The 23,464-nt window shown below is 58.5% G+C and overlaps 2 protein-coding genes across 2 annotated transcripts; one reads left to right on the top strand and one right to left on the bottom strand.

Moving 5' to 3' along the window:
• The first annotated feature begins 2,917 nt into the window (after positions 1–2,917).
• On the top strand, positions 2,918–7,213 carry GNAT1 (G protein subunit alpha transducin 1). Its single transcript, XM_056501491.1, has 8 exons — positions 2,918–3,023; positions 4,441–4,483; positions 4,689–4,830; positions 4,902–5,059; positions 5,141–5,269; positions 5,352–5,481; positions 5,567–5,720; positions 5,951–7,213. Exons 1-8 carry the CDS (start codon positions 2,918–2,920, stop codon positions 6,139–6,141), a joined length of 1,053 nt encoding a protein of 350 aa, XP_056357466.1. The 3' UTR covers positions 6,142–7,213.
• A 73-nt stretch (positions 7,214–7,286) lies between these two features.
• On the bottom strand, positions 7,287–21,982 carry GNAI2 (G protein subunit alpha i2). Its single transcript, XM_056501485.1, has 9 exons — positions 21,793–21,982; positions 13,610–13,652; positions 13,326–13,467; positions 12,964–13,124; positions 10,385–10,513; positions 9,133–9,262; positions 8,771–8,924; positions 8,290–8,496; positions 7,287–8,152 (listed from the first exon to the last, which is right to left on the bottom strand). The coding sequence occupies exons 1-8, from the start codon at positions 21,908–21,910 to the stop codon at positions 8,306–8,308; spliced, it is 1,068 nt and encodes a 355-aa protein (XP_056357460.1). The 5' UTR covers positions 21,911–21,982; the 3' UTR covers positions 7,287–8,152; positions 8,290–8,305.
• Positions 21,983–23,464: the final 1,482 nt, after the last annotated feature.

Here is a 23,464-nt window from a genome sequence, read left to right as displayed (position 1 = left end):
ACCAGGGCTCAGTAAGTGGCCCTTGGTGCAGCTAGGGGCACTCCCAAATAAACACTGGCTTTGGGACAGACAGAGGCGCCTGCGTGTGCTCTGTAGGGGATGGAGCTGACCCCCCACCACGTAATCCTGAGCCCTGCCAGGGCACACAGGGCTGCCCCTGGGGGAGCAGGACAGGGGGTGTGGGGAGGTGGCAGTAGTGCATGGTGCTGCTGGGTGTTAGGGTACACTGGCTGGGCTGGGCATCAGCACTGGGTGTTGCTGGAGGCACTGGGAACACTCAGAGTCACTACTGGGGGCACTAGGATATGGTACTGGGAGCTGGTACTTGGTGGTACTGGGGGCATGGAACAGGGGAGAAACTTTATAGAGGGCTCTGAGGGTGGTAGTGGGTGATACTGGAAGCACTTTGATTGATACGGGGGTGGTACCAAGCTCTGAGTAGTTCAGGAGGCACTGGGGTCAGTGCTGAAAGGTCCTGGGCTGTATTGCAGGTAGTACTGGGCACACGGGAGGTTCATACTGGGCAGGAGGACTAGGAGAAGAACTGAGGCATTAGGATTTGGTAAGTAAGAGCTGGTACTTGGTGGTACTGGGAGCAATGGTTGGGAAGTGGTGATGGTTCTGTAGGGGTGGCTGGGGTTGTAGTGGGCAATACTGGGCTGTAGCAGGGCACCCTGTTCAGTACTGGGGTAATGGAGGTGCTCCTGGGCTTGAGAGGCACTTATGTGAGAACTGGGTTGCTGAGGCTATGCTGGGGTCAGTACTGGGTACACTGGCGGGTGCAGACCTGTACTGGGGGCACTGGGCTTTACTGGGGTGGTGCAGTGCTGTACTGGGGGGGTGCAGAGCTGTAGTGGGTGTGGTGCAGAGCTGTACTAGGGGTGTGCAGAGCTGTACTGGGGTGGTGAATGCTGTACTGGGGGGTGCAGAGCTGTACTGGGGTGGTGAATGCTGTACTAGGGGTGTGCAGAGCTGCACTGGAGTGTGCAGAGCTGTACTGGGGGTGCAGAGCTGCACTGGGGGGGTGAATGCTGTACTGGGGGTGCAGAGCTGTACTGGGGGGTGCAGAGCTGTACTGGGGGTGCAGAGCTGTACTGGGGGGGTGAATGCTGTACTAGGGGTGTGCAGAGCTGTACTGGGGGTGCAGAGCTGTACTGGGGGGGTGAATGCTGTACTGGGGGTGCAGAGCTGCACTGGGGGTGCAGAGCTGCACTGGGGGGGTGAATGCTGTACTGGGGGTGCAGAGCTGTACTGGGGGTGCAGAGCTGTACTGGGGGGGTGAATGCTGTACTGGGGGGGGGTGAATGCTGTACTGGGGGGTGCAGAGCTGTACTGGGGGGGTGCAGAGCTGTACTGGGGGGGTGAATGCTGTACTGGGGGTGCAGAGCTGTACTGGGGGGTGCAGAGCTGTACTGGGGGGGTGAATGCTGTACTGGGGGTGCAGAGCTGTACTGGGGGTGCAGAGCTGCACTGGGGGCGCTGGGCTGTACTGGGAGCTGCTCTGGGCGCTCCCGCCCTCTGGCGGCCGAGCGAGGCTCTGCAGGAGAGCCGCGGTGCGGGGAGGGGACAAATGGGGGACACAGGGGACTGGGGGCGCTGGGGACAAATGGGGGGACACGGGGGCACTGGGGACAAATGGGGGACACAGGGGAACTGGGGGCGCTGGGGACAAATGGGGGGACACGGGGGCACTGGGGACAAATGGGGGACACAGGGGACCTAGGAGCACTGTGGACAAATGGGGGACACAGGGGAACTGGGGGCGCTGGGGACAAATGGGGAGGGACATAGGGGCACTGGGGGCTGTAGTGAAGTCACTGGGGACACTGGGGAGTTACTCTGGTATTCCTTGGGACACTCCGTTTTGCGGCAGTGGCCACAGCGACAATGGGGGGCACCAGGGACATAAGAGGGGGGCCCTGGGAAGGGACACTGAGGGACCCAGAGACATTGTAGGGGGCTCGCTGTGCCTGGGGTGGTAACACAGAGGTGGCACTGCGGTGCCCCTGGTCGTCGGGCAGGGTCTTTTTGGACTGGGAGGGACACGGTCCCCACCCAGGAACTGGAATTGCTTGGGGACACTGGGATTTCTTCTGTAGTCACTGGGGAGTGTTACTGGAGAGGGCTCTGGAAACCCTGTGGAGGGTGTGCGGGTGTCCCTGAGGACATTGTGCAGATGTGGCTGGAGGGCCTGGGGACGCTGTGGAGGTGATACTGAGCTGGCCTGGTGGCGCTGGGAGTGTACCGGTGGGTGGCTGGGCACACTAAGAAGTGCACCCGGGGGCATGGGGACATTAGTGGAGGGTTCTGGAAGGGTCCCTGGGGACACAGGGTGTGGTGACTGAGGCTGACGTTCTGTCGCTGTGGGGAATGCCCCTGGGGACACTGGCATGGCTTACTGGGGTGGGGCAGTGGCCACTGGTCCGGAGCAGGGGGTATGACCGGGTGAGATGGGGACAATGGGGACATTGGCTCCCACTGTGGCCAGACCCTAGCAGATACACCATGCCACCCCCAGTTCCAAACCCCTGAGGTGCACAGCAGAGCTGGAGATGGGTAGGAGTCCCACTCCCCCCAGGGTCACTGCCCCAGCCCCAGGCTGGAGGCAAAGCTGGGGACTGCTCGGGCTGCCCCCCCGGCAGAAGCGCTGACACCGAGAACCGCGGGATTGCTGAGCTCAGCCCGCTGCAGATTGAAGGGGGTTTATCGGGGGGGCCCCTTAAGCCCCGGGTGCTGAGCGCAGCCCCCCGGCGGGCGGCCCCGGGACCTTGGCCCCGTCCTTGTCGCACAGCGGGCGCACGGCGGGCGGCGGCACCGGGAGCCAGCGCTGGAGGCGGCGGGAGGCTGGAGCTCGCTGCCCATCGTGGTGCTGACCTCCAAGGAGCGGGTGCTGAACCGCAGGGCTGCGGGGCTCGCCATGGGAGCCGGGGCCAGCGCCGAGGAGAAGCATTCCCGAGAGCTGGAGAAGAAGCTCAAGGAAGACGCTGAGAAGGATGCCAGGACCGTCAAGCTGCTGCTGCTGGGTAAGGGGGAGACAACACCCTGGGGGACTCCTCATCTTTTGTGCATCTCACCCTAATGCCCACCCAATGCGCCCCTGAAACCTGCCAGCGCCCCTCAACCCAACCAGCACCCCTCAACCCAACCAGCACACCCCATAGCTGCCCCCAAACCCAACCAGCCAATCCAACATTCCCCTGTCCCCCAGATGGACCCCCAAACCCAAGCAGCCCACCCTCACAGTTCATTCAACATTCTCCTGACTCACCCAGGACCCTTAAAACCAAGCAGCCCACCCCAACATCACCCCCATTCCCTAAACCAAACCTCCCCATCTCAATAGCCCACCCAATGTTTCCCTGATTCCTCCAGCACCTTTAAACCAAACCAGCACAACCCAGGAGTGCTCCCAACAGCCTCCCACTCCCAGGCATCCCTAAAACCAACCAGCCCTCCCCAGTAAAACAGCCAAAGTTTTCCTGACCCCATCTAACCAGTTCAACAGTCCCTAGGCCCCTGCTCCTAAGCATCCCTAAACCCCCCTAGAGTCAGCCCACCCTAGCAGTCCTGTGACCTCCACAGCACCCCTAAAGCCAACCAGACAACCCCAAAAGCCCATCCAATGTTTTCCTCTCTCCCTCAGCATCCCTAAGCCCAACCAGCCCCCCCATTCCCAGGATCCCCAAAACCCCCTCATCCCAACTTGCTCAACACTCCCTACCAGGCACCGCAAACACAACAGACCACCTCAACAAGAAGGTGAGATCATGAGATCCTAAGGTCCTAAGATCCTCTGGCTTTCATATATCCCTGAACCTAACCAGCCCACCTAATCTCCCCTCACTCCCAAGTCCCCCAGCCCCAACCAACACATCTTAAGAGCCTTCACCAGCACTACCTATTTGCCACCCCAGCCTGTCAGCACCCCTGCCCCATCCTTCTAGGGATCCCATGCAGCCCATACCACCACCCTGTGTCTGTCCCTGAAGCCCCCTTGTGCTGTGTGTCCCTCCCAGTCCTTCCCAGTCCCCCAGGGGTGCCTGAGGATTGGGGTGCTGTGTATGTGGTGAGGCCATGGGTGGCATCACTCTCCTCACAGCCTGTCCCAGGACACATGCTCCTGCACAGCCACAAGTTTGGGGCATTGAGTGGTGGGTGGCAGGGTTGCAATGCCACCATGTCCCCAACCCCTCCCTTGGGCTCCTGAGAGTGTCCCTGGCTGAGCTGCCTCAGATCCCATTAGACACAGCAGCTCAGGCTAACCTTAATGCCACTGACACTAGGCTGTTAATCCACCTGCACACCCTGAGCCATGGACCTGGCACAGCCAACAGTGCTCACAGCCATTTCAGGCACCAAGATTCTCAGTGAGCCAGCACAGGCTCAGCTGGGAGTGCCCACGGCATGGGCACAACCATGACCCCTGCTTTGTCCCCTTAGGAGCAGGGGAGTCGGGGAAGAGCACCATTGTCAAGCAGATGAAGTAAGTGCCAACTGGGGGTCACTTGATCATGCCCACCATGCAGTGTTTGTCCCACACTGCAGCCATGGTGTGCCCCATCCCCCTGTGCCTGACTCTGCCCCATCCCCCTGTGCCTGACTGCCCCTTGCCACTGCCATGGCGTGCATCCGTGGCTCAGCTCCATGGCACCCAGCTCAGCCCCGTGCCTGTGACCTTCCTCGGGCAGGATCATCCACCAGGACGGTTACTCGCTGGAGGAATGCCTGGAGTTCATTGCCATCATTTACAGCAACACGCTCCAGTCCATGCTGTCCATCGTGCGGGCCATGACCACCCTCAGCATCCAGTACGGGGACACGGCTCGCCAGGTGAGGGGCATCCCGTGCTGGGCAGGGGCTCCCCCCAGTGCCCAGGCCCCACTAACCCCCATCCCTCACAGGACGATGCCCGTAAGCTGCTGCACCTCTCGGACACCATCGAGGAGGGCACCATGCCCAAGGAGATGTCAGAAATCATCGGGCGGCTCTGGAAGGACTCGGGCATCCAGGCCTGCTTCGACCGCGCCTCCGAGTACCAGCTCAACGACTCTGCGGGCTAGTACGTGGGGCAGGGCGTGGGGGTGTGGGAGGCACGAGGGAGTGCCAGCCCGTGTCTCATGCCCACCGCGTGCCCGGCCAGCTACCTGTCCGACCTGGAGCGCCTGGTGACCCCCGGCTACGTCCCCACAGAGCAGGACGTGCTGCGTTCCCGTGTCAAGACAACCGGCATCATCGAGACCCAGTTCTCCTTCAAAGACCTCAACTTCAGGTGGGAGCCAGCCCCCAGAGAAGGCTGGTGCCAGGGTGTGGGCAGGGAGTGAGGGGTGCTGACACTCCCTTGTTCTCCCCAGGATGTTCGACGTGGGCGGGCAGCGCTCAGAGAGGAAGAAGTGGATCCACTGCTTCGAGGGTGTGACCTGCATCATCTTCATCGCGGCTCTCAGTGCCTACGACATGGTCCTAGTGGAGGATGATGAAGTGGTGAGGAATGCTTACCACCTCACACCCCCTGTGCTTTGTCCCCATCATGATTTGGGCATCACCACGGGGCTGTGTCTGTCTGCAGAACCGCATGCATGAGAGCCTGCACCTCTTCAACAGCATCTGCAACCACCGCTACTTTGCCACCACCTCCATCGTCCTCTTCCTCAACAAGAAGGACGTCTTCCTGGAGAAGATCAAGAAGGCCCACCTCAGCATCTGCTTTCCCGACTATGACGGTGAGTGTGGCAGTGGCTGCTGGTGCTGGGGTGCTGCTGGAGGCTTGGGTGCCACCGCCCTCGCAGGAGTCTCCCACCAGGTGTCCTCAGCACCCCGTGCAAGTGGCTCATGAGCCTTGTTGAGGGACGTGCAGGGTTTCCCCACCCGAGGGAGCGCTGGGTAATTCTGGGCCAGCACTCTGCCGGGGGACACCAGCCCACGAAGGGACCCGTTCACTGTCACACCACAGGTCCCAACACCTACGATGATGCGGGCAACTACATCAAGCTGCAGTTCCTGGAGCTGAACATGCGGCGGGACGTGAAGGAGATCTACTCCCACATGACCTGCGCCACCGATACCGAGAACGTCAAGTTCGTCTTCGACGCCGTCACTGACATCATCATCAAGGAGAACCTCAAGGACTGCGGGCTGTTCTGAGCCCCAGGCGAGCACCCCCTGCCCTGGGGCCCAGCCCTCCTGCTGACCCCATCCCATCTCCACACCCACCTCCGCTTGCCGCAAACCCCTGGGATTTGACATGCTCAGCTCCAAAGCCACCTCTGGTGAAGAGGGGAGGGGGAGTGGGGCACAATCTCACTCCCCCTCCCCACCAACTTGCCCACCAGTCAGCACTGTGGGGCCCCCAGTTCTGCTGGGGGTCTCTGGGGCTCCAGGTTCTAGGGATACTTGGATGACCCTGGATACTACAGGGTGCTGGATACTTTCAGGTCCCTGGGTAACCCTTGGAGCTGTGGGGTACAGGGGTTCCCTTGGGTGCTGAGGGTCCCTGAGTACCCCTTGGAGCAGAGGATGTTTGGGGGTCCTGGGAGTCCCTAGGTATTTGAGGGATGCTGGGGTGTCCCTGGGTTTCCTTTAGAGCTGAGAGGTGCTGGGGGTTCCCAGATGACCCTTGGCACTGGGGAGACTGGGGGATTTTGGGTGCCCCTTGGTGCTGGGAGTCCCTGGTACCCCTTGGAGCTGAGGGGTGCTAGGGGTTCCCTTGGATGCTGGGGGGTCCTGGATGCCCTCTGAAGCTCTAGGTGCTGGGATGGTCCCTCAGGAGCTGCTGGGTGTCCATGAGTGCCCCCTGGAGCTGGGGGTGCTGGAAGTCTCCAGGAACGCTTCAGAGCTGCGGGTTCTTTAGGTGTGGGGTGTCCATGGGTGATGGTTCCTGTAGGCTGCTGGGGTCAAGGGTTCAAGGCTGTATCTCCCTCTGGGCTACAGATCATTGGGTGTTCCTGAGTACTGGGTGTCCCTAGGGCCTGTGTGGTACTGGGGCTTCCTTGGTGCCACCATGCCACCGCAGCAGAGCCAGGGGGTGGTCATGTGTTTGTTCCTCCCCACCCCACAGTCCCTCGGGGTAGGGCTCAGCCCTGCAGCACCATCCCAGCCACAGCCCCAAGGGTCCCACCACTGCCCTCACCTCCCACCACCAGGGGCTTCTCCTGACCCCAGGGGGATGCCAACCCACCTTTTGTCCCTCTCCCAGCCCCAGGGACCATCCCAGCCCTTCCAGAGAGGTGAAGTCCCCCTGCCCACTCCCATGTCACACAGGGCGTTCCAGTATATATAATGTTTCTCACTTTTTTTTTTCCTTTCTACATTTTATTATTTCAAACCATGTGAACAATTTGGTAAAACATCCTGTGGGAAAAGCGACGCCGCAGGCACCGGCTGGAGGGTCCCCCTGGGCTGGGGGGACAGCGGGGGCCGCTCTGTACAGCGGGCTCTCCTCGCCCAACGCAACAGCTAACCCTAAAAACTAGGCTTAGAAAGAGGGGGGGATAGAGGCAGTGGGCAGCACCCCCTGCTCACCCTCCTGCCTGAGCTGCCCCTCAGGACAGAGGCAGCAAGGCAGGGTGGGGTGCAGACCCTCCCCCCTAAAGGCACACGGTTGGGGGGTGGGCTGGCCACGGAGGATGCCACCACCAAGTAGCACTTGATGCTTTTAAATAGTTTGGTAAAAAGGTTTTCTTTAAAAAGTAACCTGTCCCCAACCGGTGTGGTGTGGTTTTTTTGCATGGTTTTGGGTTTGGTTTTGTTTTCTCTTTTTTCCTTTTTTTTCTTTCTTCTTTCTTTCTTTTCTGGTTTACTAAAAGGAATGTCATCGGTCGTGTTTGTGGCTGGGTGGGCATCCCCAAGGGGACCCTGTGCCCCCCGTGCCAGCAACACTTGCAATGTAAACAGTGAGAGCGCCAGGGCTCGGAGTGAATGAAATGGGGGCTGGAACAGTTCAGGGGGTACAAACCAAGATTAAAACCTTGTCTTCCCTGGAAGGGCAACGCCGGCGAGGAGCAGGACAATGGTGGGGGGAAACACGTGCAGCAGGGAGTACATGGGCCCTGCCACTGTGCTGGCACTCAAAAAGTCTCTTTATGTGGTGGGCGGAGGAATGAATCTGAAGAGAAGCAGGAGTGGGAGAGATGGCGTGGTCCTTCCTTTGCAGCTCCTAGGAGAGAGAGGTCATGAGCTAGGGAGGGTCTGGGGACAGGGCAGCCCGCAGCTGGCAGGCTGTGCCCAGCTCATCCCTGGAGGACGGTCCATGACCACCCCATTTGAGGAGCCACCACTGAGACCAGCACCCACCTGGGCAGCGCTGCCCTCAGAAGAGACCACAGTCCTTCAGGTTGTTTTTGATGATGACGTCGGTGACAGCATCAAAGACAAACTGCACGTTCTTGGTGTCTGTGGCACAGGTGAAGTGGGTGTAGATCTCCTTGGTGTCCTTCCTCTTGTTCAGGTCCTCGAACTTGCTCTGGATGTAGCTGGCTGCCTCGTCATACTTGTTGGCCCCTGGGGAACACGAGACACTGGGCTGCCCCACAGTTGCCCACAGCCACCAACCTCTCTCAGGGCAGATCCCCTTGTGTTGTGTCCCCCCACATCTCCTAGATCCTGAGGCACCCCAAACACCACCACATCCCACTTGCTGCCCCAACCCACTGCTCCTCAGGCACAGAGAAGCCAGCATCTCTGCCCCTAGCACCTCCTGCTACCCTGCCTGGGGTAAGGCACCACCCATTGCCCCTGCCAGGAGGGCAGGGGGCACTGAGGGTCCCAGTGGTACCTGTGTACTCAGGGAAGCAGATGGTGAGGGAGCTGTGCACGATCTTCTCCTCAAAGAGGTCCTTCTTGTTGAGGAAGAGGATGATGGACGTGTCTGTGAACCACTTGTTATTGCAGATGCTGTCAAACAGCTTCATGCTCTCATGCATCCGGTTCTGGCAGGGAAGATGGCAGCGTGAGCTGGGCAGGGACCCCCAGGCAGCATCTACCCCACTGCTCCCCAAACTACCACCCTCCATGTTCCTGCCTTCCTGGGCAGAGGATGCCGATGGCCCTGCAAGGCTTGGGCCACACTGGCCAGGGCACTGGTGGCCACCAGAGGAGGGCATGGCTCATGGCACCGGTTTCATCCCCACGACTCACCATTTCCTCATCCTCAGCCAGCACCAGGTCATAGGCACTCAGGGCCACGCAGAAAATGATGGCTGTCACCCCCTCGAAGCAGTGGATCCACTTCTTCCGTTCCGAGCGCTGGCCACCCACATCGAACATCCTGCAGCAGGAGAGTTATGTGGGGATGGATGGCACCTCACAGCCCCACCGCCCTCACCCCATGCCCTGTCCCCAGCTGCCCGGAGCAGGAGCAGCACTGGTGTGGACAGAACACAGTGCCTCTGCCCCAGGGAGTTTGCCAGTACTGAGGATCTGCCCTGGCTCCTGCTGCCAGGATGGTGTCCAGGCTCATTTCCCAGCTGAAGCAAATCCCTGACGTGAGCTAGGGCAGGATCAGGCTGCCTTTCCCAGGAGATGCCCTATTCCCCAGAGACCTGCTCCAGAGCAGGCACAGCAGGGATTTGCCAGAGACCTTGGACCAAGGGGAGCCAAGTCACTATGGGCTCAGCAGGACTGCGGCAGCAGCAAGGCTCAGGGATGATCCTGATGCACCGTGTGCCCCTCCCACCATGGGCAGCAGAGGATGCCCTGCCTCCATGGAGAAGAGCCCAGCATTCCACATCCCCTGCCATGCTCACTGCCAACTGCTTGGCTGGCAGGAAGGCTTCCTCACTGGGACACACTGCATTCCCCCCAGACTACCCCCAGTGCCACCTCCAAAGTGCTGCCCTGGCAATGCACAACCAAGAGTTTCCATCCCACCAGGGTGGCACCGGGGTTCCTGTGAGCCCCCCACATTCAGAGAGGATCCCAGCCGATCTTTCTGACATCAGCTCTGTTGCCATGGAACTAAATTCCCTGGGGATGTGCACAATGGAAGCTTTTTGCCTCTGAAACTGGAGCCCTGATTATTTCCCATGGGTTTTCAGTGGAAAGCAACCATGGGATGCCAGCAGGCAGCGCTGCCACTGCCTGACCCCGAGACCCCAGCTGCTGCCCAGCGCCCTTCCTGTGGCGGAAGCAGCGTCACAGCAGCAGGAGGAGGGATGCCTTCCCCTCCCCTCCTCTCCAGACCTTGGATCCGCCCCCAGGCTGAGCTCTGTGAAGTGTTTTTGAGGCTGTTCCAGCTATTTCAGCGGTTTCCGCTCTCTGAGGCAGCAGTTCCTGCCATGAGCAAACCAAGATGTGGGGAGAACTGAGTGCACGCATGGTCTATCCCAGCATGGGCAGGAAAGGGTTTTTTTGCTTTCAAAAAGGCAAAAGGGAAAGAGGTCAGACATACTTGAAGTGCAGATCCTTAAAGGTGAAGTGAGTTTCTACGATGCCTGTGGTCTTCACCCTGGTGCGCAGCACATCCTGCTGGGTGGGAATGTAGTCGGCACGGGCTATCCTCTCCAGATCATTCAGGTAGCTGGGGACAAAGAGGAAAGGTGCTGTGGGAGCTGGACCATGGGACATCCCCACACTGGCCCAGAGTCCCCTGTCCATCTCCAAGCATTGTTCAGTTGAGGTGGGCTGTGTCAAGGTGGGATGCACAGCAGAGGCCCCATGTGCATCCTGGGGTCACTCCATGTCCCTGCCAGACACAGGCAGGGCAGGACATCAGTGACCAGAGTGACAGGGGACACACAGGACCATGGCACTGAGGGCAGTGTGCTGGCACCGGGAGCCAGGCAGAGGATGCAGCCAGGGCTGGGGGTCTCACCCCGTTTCCCTGGCCATTTGCACAAGGGGGAAATGGCAAGAGGAAAATATTCAGCACTATGGCAACCAGCCACAGTGCTGGCGGAAACAATCGATGGCGCCATGCCATTTATAGTCAAAAACACAAAGGGACGGTGTCCTGGGAGGAAGCAGGAGGCGGGAGAGACAGGGAGGGGGCTGCAAACGTCCCGAGCCCCTCCGGGGAGCATCGCCTGCCCTGCTGCCTGCAGGGTCCCAGCAGAGATGGTGGCCAGGTCCCCCGAGTGCAACACCCACCAGGACTGATGAGGGGGGATCAAAACGGGTTTTGATTTCTCCAGCTCACATTGCTTTAATTGGGTTACTACAAACGGGCTCTTTTAAGCAAATTAGGCTTGTCTTAATTAAGGCATTTGTGGCCCTGTAATCTGGTGAAAGCCAGATTACAGCCCGCGAGGCCATAGGGATCCTTGGCTCCGACGCAGCACGGCCACTCGCCAGCTCCTAGGAAACCCTGCAGCTTGACAGGGCAAGGCCAGAGCTGGTGGAGCCCCAGGAGCCTGCTGTGGGTGTGAGGGTGGGGGACCTGCACGATACTGCCGCAGAGCAGCTCAAAAACAGCCGGAAACACACATGGCCTCTGGCTGACAAAAAACAGGAAACGCCAGAGCAGGGCCCTGTGCAGCACCACAGGCTCCTGGACATTGCATCAAGTCCCGGGGTGCTGGTGAGCACAAGCCTGACACCCTAAACTCCTGGAACCCCAAGAGGCAGAGGAGGAACAGGATGGGGGCTGCAGAGGGCAAGGGCACAGGCGGGCTGTGTGCTGGGCATGGCATGGGGCTTCTCATTCTCAGGCTGTCCTGTTTCAGCAGCACCATGGGCACATCACCCTTGTGAAATGGGCAAGGGATTGGTCACTGCACAGACATCTCCACAGGGCTGGAAAAAGGCTGGAGCAACAGCTTGAAGGTGCTCCTAATTAATGGCTGTCCAACCCCCCACCACGTGCTAAACGCTCCATAATGGCACTGACAGTGACAAGCACTTGGCAGACACTGTGCAGATACACCTGCTCCAAGTGTGTGTGCGAGCTCCCTGGCACCTGCTGGGTGTCCTGTGCTCCCAAACCAGCAGTCACTGCCAGGGAAATGGCAGTGCTGGCTGGGGTGTGAGGGGCTGAGCAGACAGAGGCTGGGGAAGGAGGGTGTGTGCCCATCAGGAGGAAGCGAAAGCTGCGGATGCAGGGGTAAAGAGCTGACAGGAGCTTCTCCAGGTTTGGTGCTTGCCAGGAGCTTTCCTGCAGTCTCTTCCCCACAGTGGCCTCAGTGCAAAAAAGGGTCCTGACATTGCCATGCATGAGGGGACAGCAGGGGAAACCAGGGAAACCACTTGCCCTGGGATGGCAGTGAGTCCCAAGCGTGAAGGATCCCAAGCAAGGCCAGGCTTGGTGGGGTGTTCCTGGCACATCCCACCTGTTCCTGGAGCTCCCCCCACACTGCTTTACCATAACGGGTCTGGGAGAAGAGGGTAGGAGGGCACTGTGCAAGCTGAACACAGACTCAGCTGTGTTACTCTCTCCAGCAATGGTACATTAGGCAGATTAACTTTATTTATTAATCTCTTCAAGGATAAACCCAACCAGCTGCAGCAATTTATCTACCTAAACACCAATTTGCTGGGTAATGCACAAGTGTACTGCCAAGCTTTTCTGGAAAAAAAAGTTAAAAAAAAAAAAGAAAAGCCTCTTGAGCATCCTACTCATCCTCTTCAGACCCAAGTGTCCCCAGGGCTTTCCTTGGGAATTTTTCCTACCTTGACAGCCCATGAAGGGTGATGAGGATGGGCAGGACCCTGGCTGTGCTCATGAGTGGGGAGCCAGTGGAGAGCATCTCCTGGGGAAGGGGGGTGGGGACAGAGGAGTGGCAGGAGGGGGATGCCCGAGTGCCCCCCCTCCCAGGGTACACAGCACCCAGCCAGAGAAGGAAACAGCTTTTGAAACATCCGCCTTCCCAGTTCCGCTCCGGCTCAGCCCCAGCACCACGCGGGAAATGGCAGCACCAGCTCCTAAGCCTGGTGACGGTGAACAGCAGCCCCTGGGGGGATTTTCTGCTGCTTGATAAAAGCATTGTGGCTCACAGGGCTCAGCTGAGGTGGGGCAGAGGAGGGGGTACTCACTAGGCAGCAGAGTCGTTCAGCTGGTACTCTCGGGAGCGGTTGAAACAAGCCTGGACCCCATTGTCAGCCCACAGCCTCCGGATGACGTTGGCCAGGTCCTCTGGCATGATGCCCTGCTCCTCAGCAGTGGAGGAGAGTGCAAACAGCTGCCGAGCATCATCCTGCAGGAATAAAAGAGCTTGAGCATTGTCACAGACTTATCAAAGCTCACTCTGCCCCAAAGGATGTGATGGGAGCCCACCAGGGAACAGCAGGGCTTGGGCGGAGCCACCTTTAATCCTAGTCCAGTTTTGGGCACATCTGTTTTAGCCACCAAGAACCCCCATCCCTGCCAGGCACAAAGGGAGCAGGAGGGCACCCACCGCTCTGGAGGAGTCTCCAAAATCAATTTGCAGGTTCCCCATCGCCTTGATGATAGCCATAATGGACTGGATGGTGTTGCTGTAGACTACAGCTTTGTACTGCCGGCATTCCTCCTCTGAGTAGCCATCCTCATGGATGATCCTGGGGGAGGGAAGAGACACAGGCAAGGTCAGCCCTTTGTGGGGTACACCAGGATGCTGCTCCCCACCCATGCTCTGTCAGCCACTGGTTTTGGAGCCTGTGGAGCAGTGTCAGCCACAGTGTCAGTGCAGGGACCACTCACTTCATCTGTTTGACGATGGTGCTCTTCCCAGACTCCCCAGCACCTGTGGAGAAATGAGAAGGGATGAGGTCTTGTCCAAGGCATGAACCAGAAACCCCTACCCTACTGGGACACCCCCCAGCCTAGGGAGGGAATGCACCAGGTGCTTCAGCCATTGGAGAAGCAGAGCAAATAAATAGATGTGCACTGGAAACATCAGGACCCTGAAACAGGGAACAAAATGAGAGTCTGGGGGGGTCTTGCAATAGTTCCCAAGGGGAGAAATGACACCTGCTCTGGGCCAGGAAAATGTCATCAATACACTTACATTTTCCCCACAGTCCTAGCATGCCACAACTGACTGGTAATCCTGGCTTTGGCTGAACCTGAGGACTCCCCATGACAAGAGGTCGAGCTCTGCCATCCCATCTCCAGGCAGAATCTGAGATGCCACATCCCACATCCCCTCTGTGCTGGGGAACAATGGAGTACCAGCCCCACTGCATATGCACAGCTGGAGGCAGCAGCTGCCAGGATGCTTGTGCCGTAAGGTACAGGCGGGAACTCAGGAGTAATTTGCCACCTCCACCAGCCAGCTCAAGCGATCCCAGCGGGCTCAGCCGCCCCCGGGCTGGTTCTTAAATAGCGTGCACTTCCCAGCCTGCCAGGCCCTGTGCCCCAGCCTGCTGTGGAGGCGGCCGCCAGCAGGGAAAGCCGATGGCTTTTGGGGTCGTTTTGCTTTTCAGCATCCAAATGCAGGGTTCTATGAGTTTAGCCAGACAGCCAGGGTGCCTGAGGTTCTCCTTCCCCTACCCTGTCCTCCCTAGGGATATCACCCCACTCAGGCAATGTGCAGCTCGGCCCAGCCCTCCCTCCACAGGCTGGGAGCAGGGAAGAAGCAAAGTCACCCTGGTTGCAAGAAAGGGGAAGCTGAAAGGGGAAGCTGAAAGAAAGGGGCATGTCTCTTGTCCCCTCTCTGTGTAGGGAGTGTCACAAGATGGAGGAGTGCCTGGCTTATCTTGCCCCAAGACCCCCAGCAGGATGAGGCCCCTTTGGCTGGCACCAGTGTGGTCCCTCCTCTCTGCCAGTGGATCTCCCAAGCCAAGTCCATCCCTGTGTCCTCTCACAGCCCTTTTTGCGGATCCCCCCAATGCGGCTCTTGGCCTTGGAGATGCCCTTACAGGGGGCCCCAAGCAGGCCTGTGCCAGCATGGCCGCAGAGGAGGCAGAGATTACAGAGGAGGTTAAAAAAAAAAAAAAAAGTTTTTAAAAGAGCAGATTATGCTAAAATTAACTGGGAAAAACAGGGCCCATCGTGCCAGCTGAGACATGGCGGCAGGGAACAAACTCCTTCTACGCATGTCCCCAGCCTGAACACCACCAGGTGACAGACATGCACCCCCAGGGGCATCACTGTGGGCAGTGCTCAGGGCACGGAGCGTCCTGATGCTGGGCCATACTGAGGCTATAGAGACCCTGTATTTACCACTCGAGGTCCCCGCTCCACGGTTCCCATGCTGTATGTGCCAAGGGAGGGGCTGTGCTCAGCTCAGAGGTCACTGTTCGGGACAGCAGGGGCTCTCCTCCCTCAGCACCCTCAGGATGCTGACGCGGCACCCGGCACAGCCCAGCCAGTGTTCATGGTCAGTGCTGGCAACTCCTGCCTGGAGCTGGGAGCAGGGGGGGAAGGACTCGGCGTAGCCCTTCATTTTTTCCATTAAATATCTCTGGTTTCTAACACCATCCCATACCGCCAGTGGCCAGAGCAAGTGGCATTCACCCAATCCTTTTCAGCGGTGCCTGGACAGGGAAACTGAGGCATGTGGCAAGCGTGAACAGGGCTTATCAGCACCTCTGAGGTGAGGTGCCAGACAGCCGTCCCCAGCTCCTCCTCTCTCTGACCCTGCCTGACAGTTTCCCCCTGCCAGGAGGGAGCAACCCCGCCGGGCCTCCCGCCTTATCCCGGCAGGGTGACAGTCACAGGGTGACCATCACCGAGGCTGGCTATTTCCTTGCAAATTTCCTCCACGTCTCCCGGCTCCTTCCCTGCTCCCTGAGGAAGGCAGCCATTTACAAGTCAGCCCCTCTGCCTTCCATCAGGAGCTTGCCCAGCACAAGAGATTGTAGAGAGAGAGCAGGAATTTGCACCTGAATTAACAGCCCCCCTCCCCAGGCGGGGGACCCCTCCCCAGCCCCCTCGATGAGTGCAGCGGAGGGGAAGGGTTTCCAATCCCCGGAAAACCCGAGCTGCCGCCCATTCAACCCCAAAACAATTCCTGGGCTGGATGCCAACCTCCAGCTTCCACCCTCCAGCCCAGCCCAGGCAGGACGAGGCAGTATCAGAGGAGCTCTGGGCTCCTGTGCCTGCATTGGGATGGGGGGGATGGAGACTCCCACTACCATGGTCTGACCCCACGGCTGGGCTTCCTCCAGCCCTGCCTCTCTGCAGGCAGTGCTTGTTCCCAGGCCAGCGCCTGGCAAAAACAGGAGAGCTCTCTCTTGGGCTCATTTCCTCCTTATTTTGTTAAAAATAATCCTCAAAAATTTAAAATAAGCAAGCAGCTGCCTGGCTCCAGAACTCCCTGCTATTCCACTGGCAAAAACTTTATTGAGTCAACGTATATATTTTGCAGCCCATGATTTATGATGCTTTCTGGGCAGCAAATATTTAGTGCAATATATGCACATAGTTCTGGGCAGCACATACGTAATCCCTGTATTTTAGGAGCTGGCCACAGGTTTCAGGATCCACCTCACCCCCCATCACCGGCAGGGGATTTTCCATTTTTCCACACGGCACCATCCTTTCAAATATTCAGGCATAGATGGAAGCAATGCATAGCTGGAAAATTCTCATTACAGGGGAAAAGCTGGAATTCAATCTGCCAGCAGGTCCAGAGCCATCCCCAGCACCCAGAGGCCCATCCCCTGCTGCTGGCCCGGCAAGCTTTCCCAGCCTGGCAAACAGCAGCTATTATTTGAGCATATATTTCAGCTATTATTTGAGGATTTATAGATGAGATTTCGTTCTGGGCAAACCCACCAATCCCTTTCTGCACGGGACAAGCAGACAGCAGGACAGAGGCACAGCTGCAGAGTCCACCCACCTGGGCACCTGTGGGGTCCTCACTTTCAAGTGGGATAAACAAAGGGGTGTATTAAAAGCAGAGCTACCCTAAAGACGAAAAAACTAATAACAAAAAGAGATTCCCCTCGACATTTTCCTTCCTACCCAAAATAGACAGAAAATTGCTGTAAAAATAATCACATTTTTTTAAAACCCCACAGCGACACAGGGCGTTTTTCCCAAAGGCCATCCCATTCCAGCACAGGGCTGGCCGCTTCCCAGAAGGAGCCGTGCATCGTTGGCTGGTTGAATGCCACGTCCTCAGGCAGGACCTCAAAAAATTGGGAGGTGCAGACCCCCTATCCAAGGCAGCTGATAGAGATTTAAAAAAACTCCAAAACCCTCACAAAAATAAATAAAATAGAAATAAATTGGGAGCATAAAGGATGCTCAGGGCACACAGGGAGGAGGTGGGCTAGGGATGGTTCCCTAAGGGGAGCACAGAAAATGTACCCCCAGTGCCAACAAGCCACAAGCTCACAAGCTGGACAAAACTATCCTTTTGCTGGGCTTTTTCCAGGAATCCTGAAACTTTGCTGTTCTGTTTCTGCCCCAGCCATGGCCAGAGTGATCCTCTCCCCCTGCACCACTGCTAGCATGTGCCCCCAGGCCTGTGCCATTATCCTGTCCATCCTGCCCTAACAGGATGTTGCCAGCACCCGAATCCCCTCAGCTGGGTTTTCCACCAGCAGGATGGAGAATCACTCAGCTCCCCCAGCTCCGGTGATTCAACCAGTCTCTGGGCCGGAAACCCGCGCTCTGGCCTGGAGCAGGAAACCCGGTGGCTGCGGAAAGGCCAGGCCAGCCCTGGCTACAGCAACAGCGCCTGGGACACAATGATCCCAGCCCTGGATAGGCTCACACCATGGGACACCTTCTTCCATAAAGCTACAGATATATATATGTGCTTTTTGATATATATAAATCAATGTATATATTGTGCCATGCAAAAAAGATATGTGTGCATATATATATATATATATATATATATATATATATATATATATATATATATATACATACATACATAAGTTAAAATATAAAATGCATTTCTAATGTACATCTGTAAAAATATGTGTTAAACATACACAAGTAAGCCTGTTGCTTTCCCTGGGCAAAGCCCAAGTACTCATCTTGGAGCAGAGCGCAGCTGCTGCCCCTCGGATATCACCAGTGGGGGCATTGTAGTGACCCATTCCATCCAACCTATCCCAAGCCCATACACCAGCTCCAGGGGGCTGGATGTCAGATTTCCCCGGATCTAACAACACTGAGTCCTTCCATTGTCCCCCACATTGTGACACCTCCTAGCCCACTGCAAAAAAACAGCACTGGGGCTCCCAGTGTTCCACTGAAGAGAGGACCCAACCCCTCCAAAAGCCAGGACTGAGGAAGGATTGGGGACAGAAAAAACCCCCAAGACAGGACAAAGCACAACAAAGCAGGCGGCTCACACAGAACCCAGGGCAGATCTGGGGCCACGCAACCTCTGAAAGTCACAGCTGGTGCCTCCCTTCCTCTATTTTTATGCAAGCTAAAAAAAAAAAAAAAAAAAAAGCTGCTTCCGAGCCCTGCCCGGGCACTGTCTGTCCCAGGCAGGATCTGGTACAGGCAGTTCCTACCTGACATACCCTGGCGGGACCACCCCAGCAAGGGCAGTGTCCTCATCCCAGGGTCTGCACCTAGACCAAACCCCTGGGGATTAGCATCATCAACCCACCAGCACCTTCTCCACTCCTAACATAGCGGAAAAATCCTTTACTTTCCTAATCCTCCAAAGATAAGGAATAAGGGCCTTTGAGCACAGCAATCACTTGCCTGCTGCCAACCCTGCATCCCCCTGGAGCATCCCAGCTCCAACAGGCAAGAAGGTGGGTTGGCCAGAACACTACTGCCCAGCAGAAACAGTCAGTGACTGCAAGGCTTTGTGTCTTAACGATGGTGAGGAGCCAACAGTGGCACCAGGAGATGTTGGAAGTATGGTGCAGATGCTCCAGGTGCTTTTAGGTGTCAGTGATGGCTTCTGGCCTCTCCCAGCACCAAAACAGCAGGAGACCGCTGGTTTCCAGTGGCAGGGAGGGGGAAATTGTTTTGCCTGGGGGATATTGCTTCATCTGGGCCTTCTCCCCATCAGAAACTGGAGCTTCAAACTATCTGGCACACACTCATTTTGCCAGAGCCAGCAACAGAGGCAAACCTGCAGGCAGCGCCAGGTGACAGAGCAGGAGCGGTGCTGTGCCCACGCCCTCAGAGCTGTGTGCCACCAGCAGATCCTGGCTGTCTCCACTGCACTGACAGTGTGCCCATGCCTCTCCAGCTCACCCACCACAGCAGAGGAAAGGCAGGAGGCAGCTCATGGCCACATACAGAGCACAGCACAGATCTGAGGCACCTGCAGCAGCCAGCCCTGAGCCTTGTCTGCTCCTACACTCCTGATGCCATCATCACAAACTGAGACTCGTGCCTTACACTCACACCGTGCCCTGCCTGCCTGCAGTGCCCCAGCTCCAAAGCTCAGCTGCAGGACACCACAAGTAGCTGCCACGTTTGAAAGAGGCATCTCCTCTTCATGCTGTAGGTTGATGCAGCACAAAGAGTGAAGCTGTTTTTCTCTCTAGTTTTTCCCTCCCTTTTTCTGGAGGAGGCAGAAGGGTTGCAGCTCCCACAGAGGACCCTGGAGCTCGGCCTTGCTAAGTGTGATCAGGCCTCAGGTCTCCTCAAAGCTTTCCCTGACCATGGTGAAAAAAAATAAGCCACAGGAAGGATGACCAGCAGGGAGATGGGAGCATACCCTCAGCACTGAGGTCCCACCTCACGAAGAGGACATGTCACAAGCAGCAGCCTCCAGGGGGGCAATGCTGGCCCCACCTGCCCAGCCACTCCCTGCCAGATTGGGAGGATTTTACAGCCATGGCTCAGCTTGGAAATGGGCAGCACTGACTCAAGGCTTTGGTGCTATTGACACCTGAACAGCTGCAAGAGGAAGAAAAAACCCTTTTTTTTACACGTACAAAAAGAGCCATTTTGCTCTATTTTTGGCTTTAGAAAGCAGCTGAGATCAGAAATGCTGCTCGTAAACACTGGCCCCAGCAGAAAAGAGTGCAGACATCCTCTTCCTCCTCCTGCCTCCACTTCAGCACAGAGCAAGACCCAGGAAAGGGATGCCAACCAGTCAGCCTACATCATAATCCTTGTCACTCAGCAAGCCCCCAGCTGCTCCTCGGTGATGCTCAGCACCAAGAGGATGGGCCCTCCCTACCTGGGCACCCAGAGCTGACAGCACCAGGGTGATACTGCCTGGATGGTCCCAGGTGCCTCCCGAGGCTGAAACTGCCAAACCCCTCGGTCAGCCACCTCCCCATTACTTCTCAGCAGGCAGTGGGCTGAGAGGAGCAGAACTGGCAGCAAGGCCAGCACAGGAGCAGCTTTGCTTCTTCACCATCCCACAAATCCCACGGGGTTTCACTCCCCTCACTTTCCCCTCCACAGAAAAAAAGTGGGGCAGCGAGTGGGCCCAACCATCGAGCCCCCCAGACAGAACAGATCCCCTCCCAATATCCCCAAGATGCATTTTGTTGCCAGCACTGCTCATGCCAAGGCAAAAAAAAATCAAAATAAAGTAAAACGAAAAAAAGACGCACTCAGATAAAGGAGCATTTTGAGGCATTAATTACGTATTTCTCAAGGCAGGCAGGGGTTGAGCAAATAAAGGCCTGCCGGATTTCAGCGTGACTTCCTGCTGCTGGCAGCTTCCTCTGCAGACAGCAGATGAGCCCAAAGACATTTTCTGTCAGGGATCCCTCTGTCCCGCTGCCCCACGGCGCCGTGGGAGCCTCGCACGCTCCCAACTCGCACCTGGAGCGAGGCCCTCCCTGGGAATTTTGTACAGGGAATAAAAAGCGCAACTGGGAGTCATTAAGAGAAATAATAAATTAAAATAACACAGTGCTGCCTTGCCCGCAGGCACAGGGCAGGGCTGTGAACGCCCATGGAAGCATCACCAGGGTGCTTTGAAGAGAGCAAGCAGCCCGTTATCAGTACCAAAATCCAGTGTCCGTGAGGCAGAGTGCCCGTGGACTGTGGGGGCACCTGCCCAAGCCCCCCAAACCCCCACAGAGAGGGCAGGGTGATGGAGAGGCTTGGGCCTGTCCCACTGTCCAGTGGGGAAGCACGGAGCAGTGGGTGTCTGTCAGCCCCATTACCTCCACCACAGCCAGAGGCCAGGGTAAGAGCAGCCCATGGAGGAGTCCACGGATCCTGGGTAGCTGGGACAGGATGCCTGAGTTTGCAGGATCTTTTTGTGGGGGTATATCCAACAGGAAAATGGGCATGCCCACACCGTTGTCCCAAAGGGGTATGTCCAGACTGGACACTGACCCGTTGGGGTGACAGTACCATAATGGGTGCCAGCTACTTCTAGGGGGAACCCCACAGCCCAGGATGAGGTGGCACCTGCTCCTGAGGGGCACCCAAGGCTTGCTGTAGGGCCAGCACCCCACTGCCAGTGGGATCCTCAAAGCCTGGATTGGAGCTGCCATCCTGCTCACAGAGGGGTGAGGAAAGAACTCCACCGCAGAGGGGATCCCCAGGGTCTGCTGTGGGGAAACCCTGGGAGCTGGGATGGGCTCAACATCCCATTCCTAGGTGGGGGGGATCCGTGGGAGCTGGGATGAGATCAATAACCCCCTCCTGGAGGGAATCCCTAGGATCTCGGATTGGATCAACACCTCATTCCCGGGGGGAAATCCCAAGGCCTGCTGCCCCATCCATGGGGGAGAACCCGGAAGGCCGGGGCGGGGCAAGCCCCCCGTTCTCGGGGACATCCCCGGGCCCGAGATGGAGCCGACAGCTCACTGTGGGGAGAGTCCGAAGGCTGGGCTGGGGCCAGCATCCCACTCACGGGGGATCCCCGGGGCGGGGCGGGGCAGGGCAGGGCACTCCCGGCGCTGGTACCCAGGATAGCCGCGGGGCCGCGGGGGGCGGAGGCGTCCAGGCCGCCCGGTTCCGGCGGGGTCGGGCCGAGCCGGGCGAAGAAGCCAGGATGGGGGGGCCCGCGGGTGGGGCCTGGGGGGTCTTACCCAGCAGCAGCAGCTTCACCTCCCGCGCCGCCTTCTCGCCGTCCTCCCGCAGGTTCTTGTCGATCATGCGAGAGCGCTCGGCGGCCGCCTTGTCCTCGGCGCTCACGGTGCAGCCCATGGCGGCGGCAGCGGCGGCTGCTGCGCGCGCCCGCGGCTCTGCCGGCCCGGCCCGGCCCGCCCCGACAGGCCCCGCCCCGCGCGCCCCGGGGGCGGGGCTAACGGGCGCGGCCAAGGGGCGGGGCGCTGCCGGGGCGGGGCGCTGCCGGGGCGGGCCCGGTGGGCGGGGCCTCTCGCTGGCGGCGCGCGGGCCCTCAGGCGGCGGCGGCGGGTAATGGCGGTGGAGAGACGGGGGGACGCGCTGTGAGGGACAGGAAGGGGGAGGGACACGCTGTGTCCCGGGATAGAAATGTGCGTGGGACACGGTGTATCCCGGGACAGGCGGGCACCGGCCGGGACACACGTGGGGAGGGAGGGGCAGTCTGGGTGTTGCATTTTGGCGTCCTTTTGGGTGCGGAGCAGTGGGAGCAGCCCTGGGAGCAGCGGTTTGGGTGATGTTGTGTTTCAGGGCTGCCCTCTGCGGGGAGACGGTGTCACAGGGTGGTGGCTCAGAGCTTGGGCATCTCTCACTCCTCAGGGTCCCATATCCCCTGCCGCTGGAGCAGGGAGCTCCATGGCAGGTGTCGGGGCTGGGGGTGCCTGTGGCAAGGGATGGGACTGGGCAGGATGGGACTGGGCAGGATGGGGCATCTCCAGGTCTCTCCCAGGACCGGGGGTCCCTCAGGCACTTGCCCTATCCAGCAGCTCCCAGGGCTGCTCCCTTAGGAACTAGAACCCCCCACACTACCTGAGGAGGGGGGGCCAGGTGTGCCCACTGACCCACGGGGCTGGCCCATGCCCAGGTAGCCCCCCTCACTCCATGCTAGCCCCACAGCAGCACCTCATGCCTGCCCAGGCCCTGCAGCCCCTCCACACACCCCACTGGTGCAAACTGAGCAGGATGGGGGCAGCCAGGGATGCTTTTATCTCAATACCAGGGGAAGGGATACAGCATCCCCCGTGGCGTCTGCAGGCCTGTGCCCGTGGGCCCGGTGTGGCGGGAGCATGGCTGTTCCCGTGGGAGCAGGCTGCCGTGCTAATAAGGCTTCGCTAATGAGCTGGCACTGAGCCCAGACCTGGGGCCGGCAGAGGGGAGCGAGGGGCCAGGGCTGGGGGGGCTCACCCCACTCCACACTGTGCCATGGGCGAGGGCTGGGGGGCTGGCCATGAGGGCACTGGGGCACCCACTGCTCTGGCACCAGTCACAAATGGCCCAGCACCCCTTCCCTGGAGCCCTGCTCCCAGAGCAGCCCCACTCTCCAGGGATACTACTGCCATGGCGTTTGCTGGGGTTCCTGCTCCCTCACAGCCCACTCCTGAGGAGTCCCACTCCCCAGGGCCTTGCTCCCACATGTGTCCCATTGTCGTGGGGACCTTGCACTCACAGGTGTCCTGCTCCCCAGGGATCCCACTCCCTTGCGTCCTGTTTCCCCAGGGTCTAACTCCTAACTCCCACAGGGGCCCTGCTGCTATGGGGGACCCTGCACATCCATGTCCATGTGTCTGTGCTGTCCTGCCGTCTGTCCTGCTGTTCATCCACGTGCACTAACCCTGCACGCCCATGTATGCCTGCTGT

This window comes from Oenanthe melanoleuca, chromosome 12, assembly GCF_029582105.1.
Source record: "Oenanthe melanoleuca isolate GR-GAL-2019-014 chromosome 12, OMel1.0, whole genome shotgun sequence".
NCBI classification, from domain to species: Eukaryota; Metazoa; Chordata; class Aves; order Passeriformes; family Muscicapidae; genus Oenanthe; species Oenanthe melanoleuca.
This window is presented reverse-complemented; position numbering and strand designations above follow the sequence as displayed.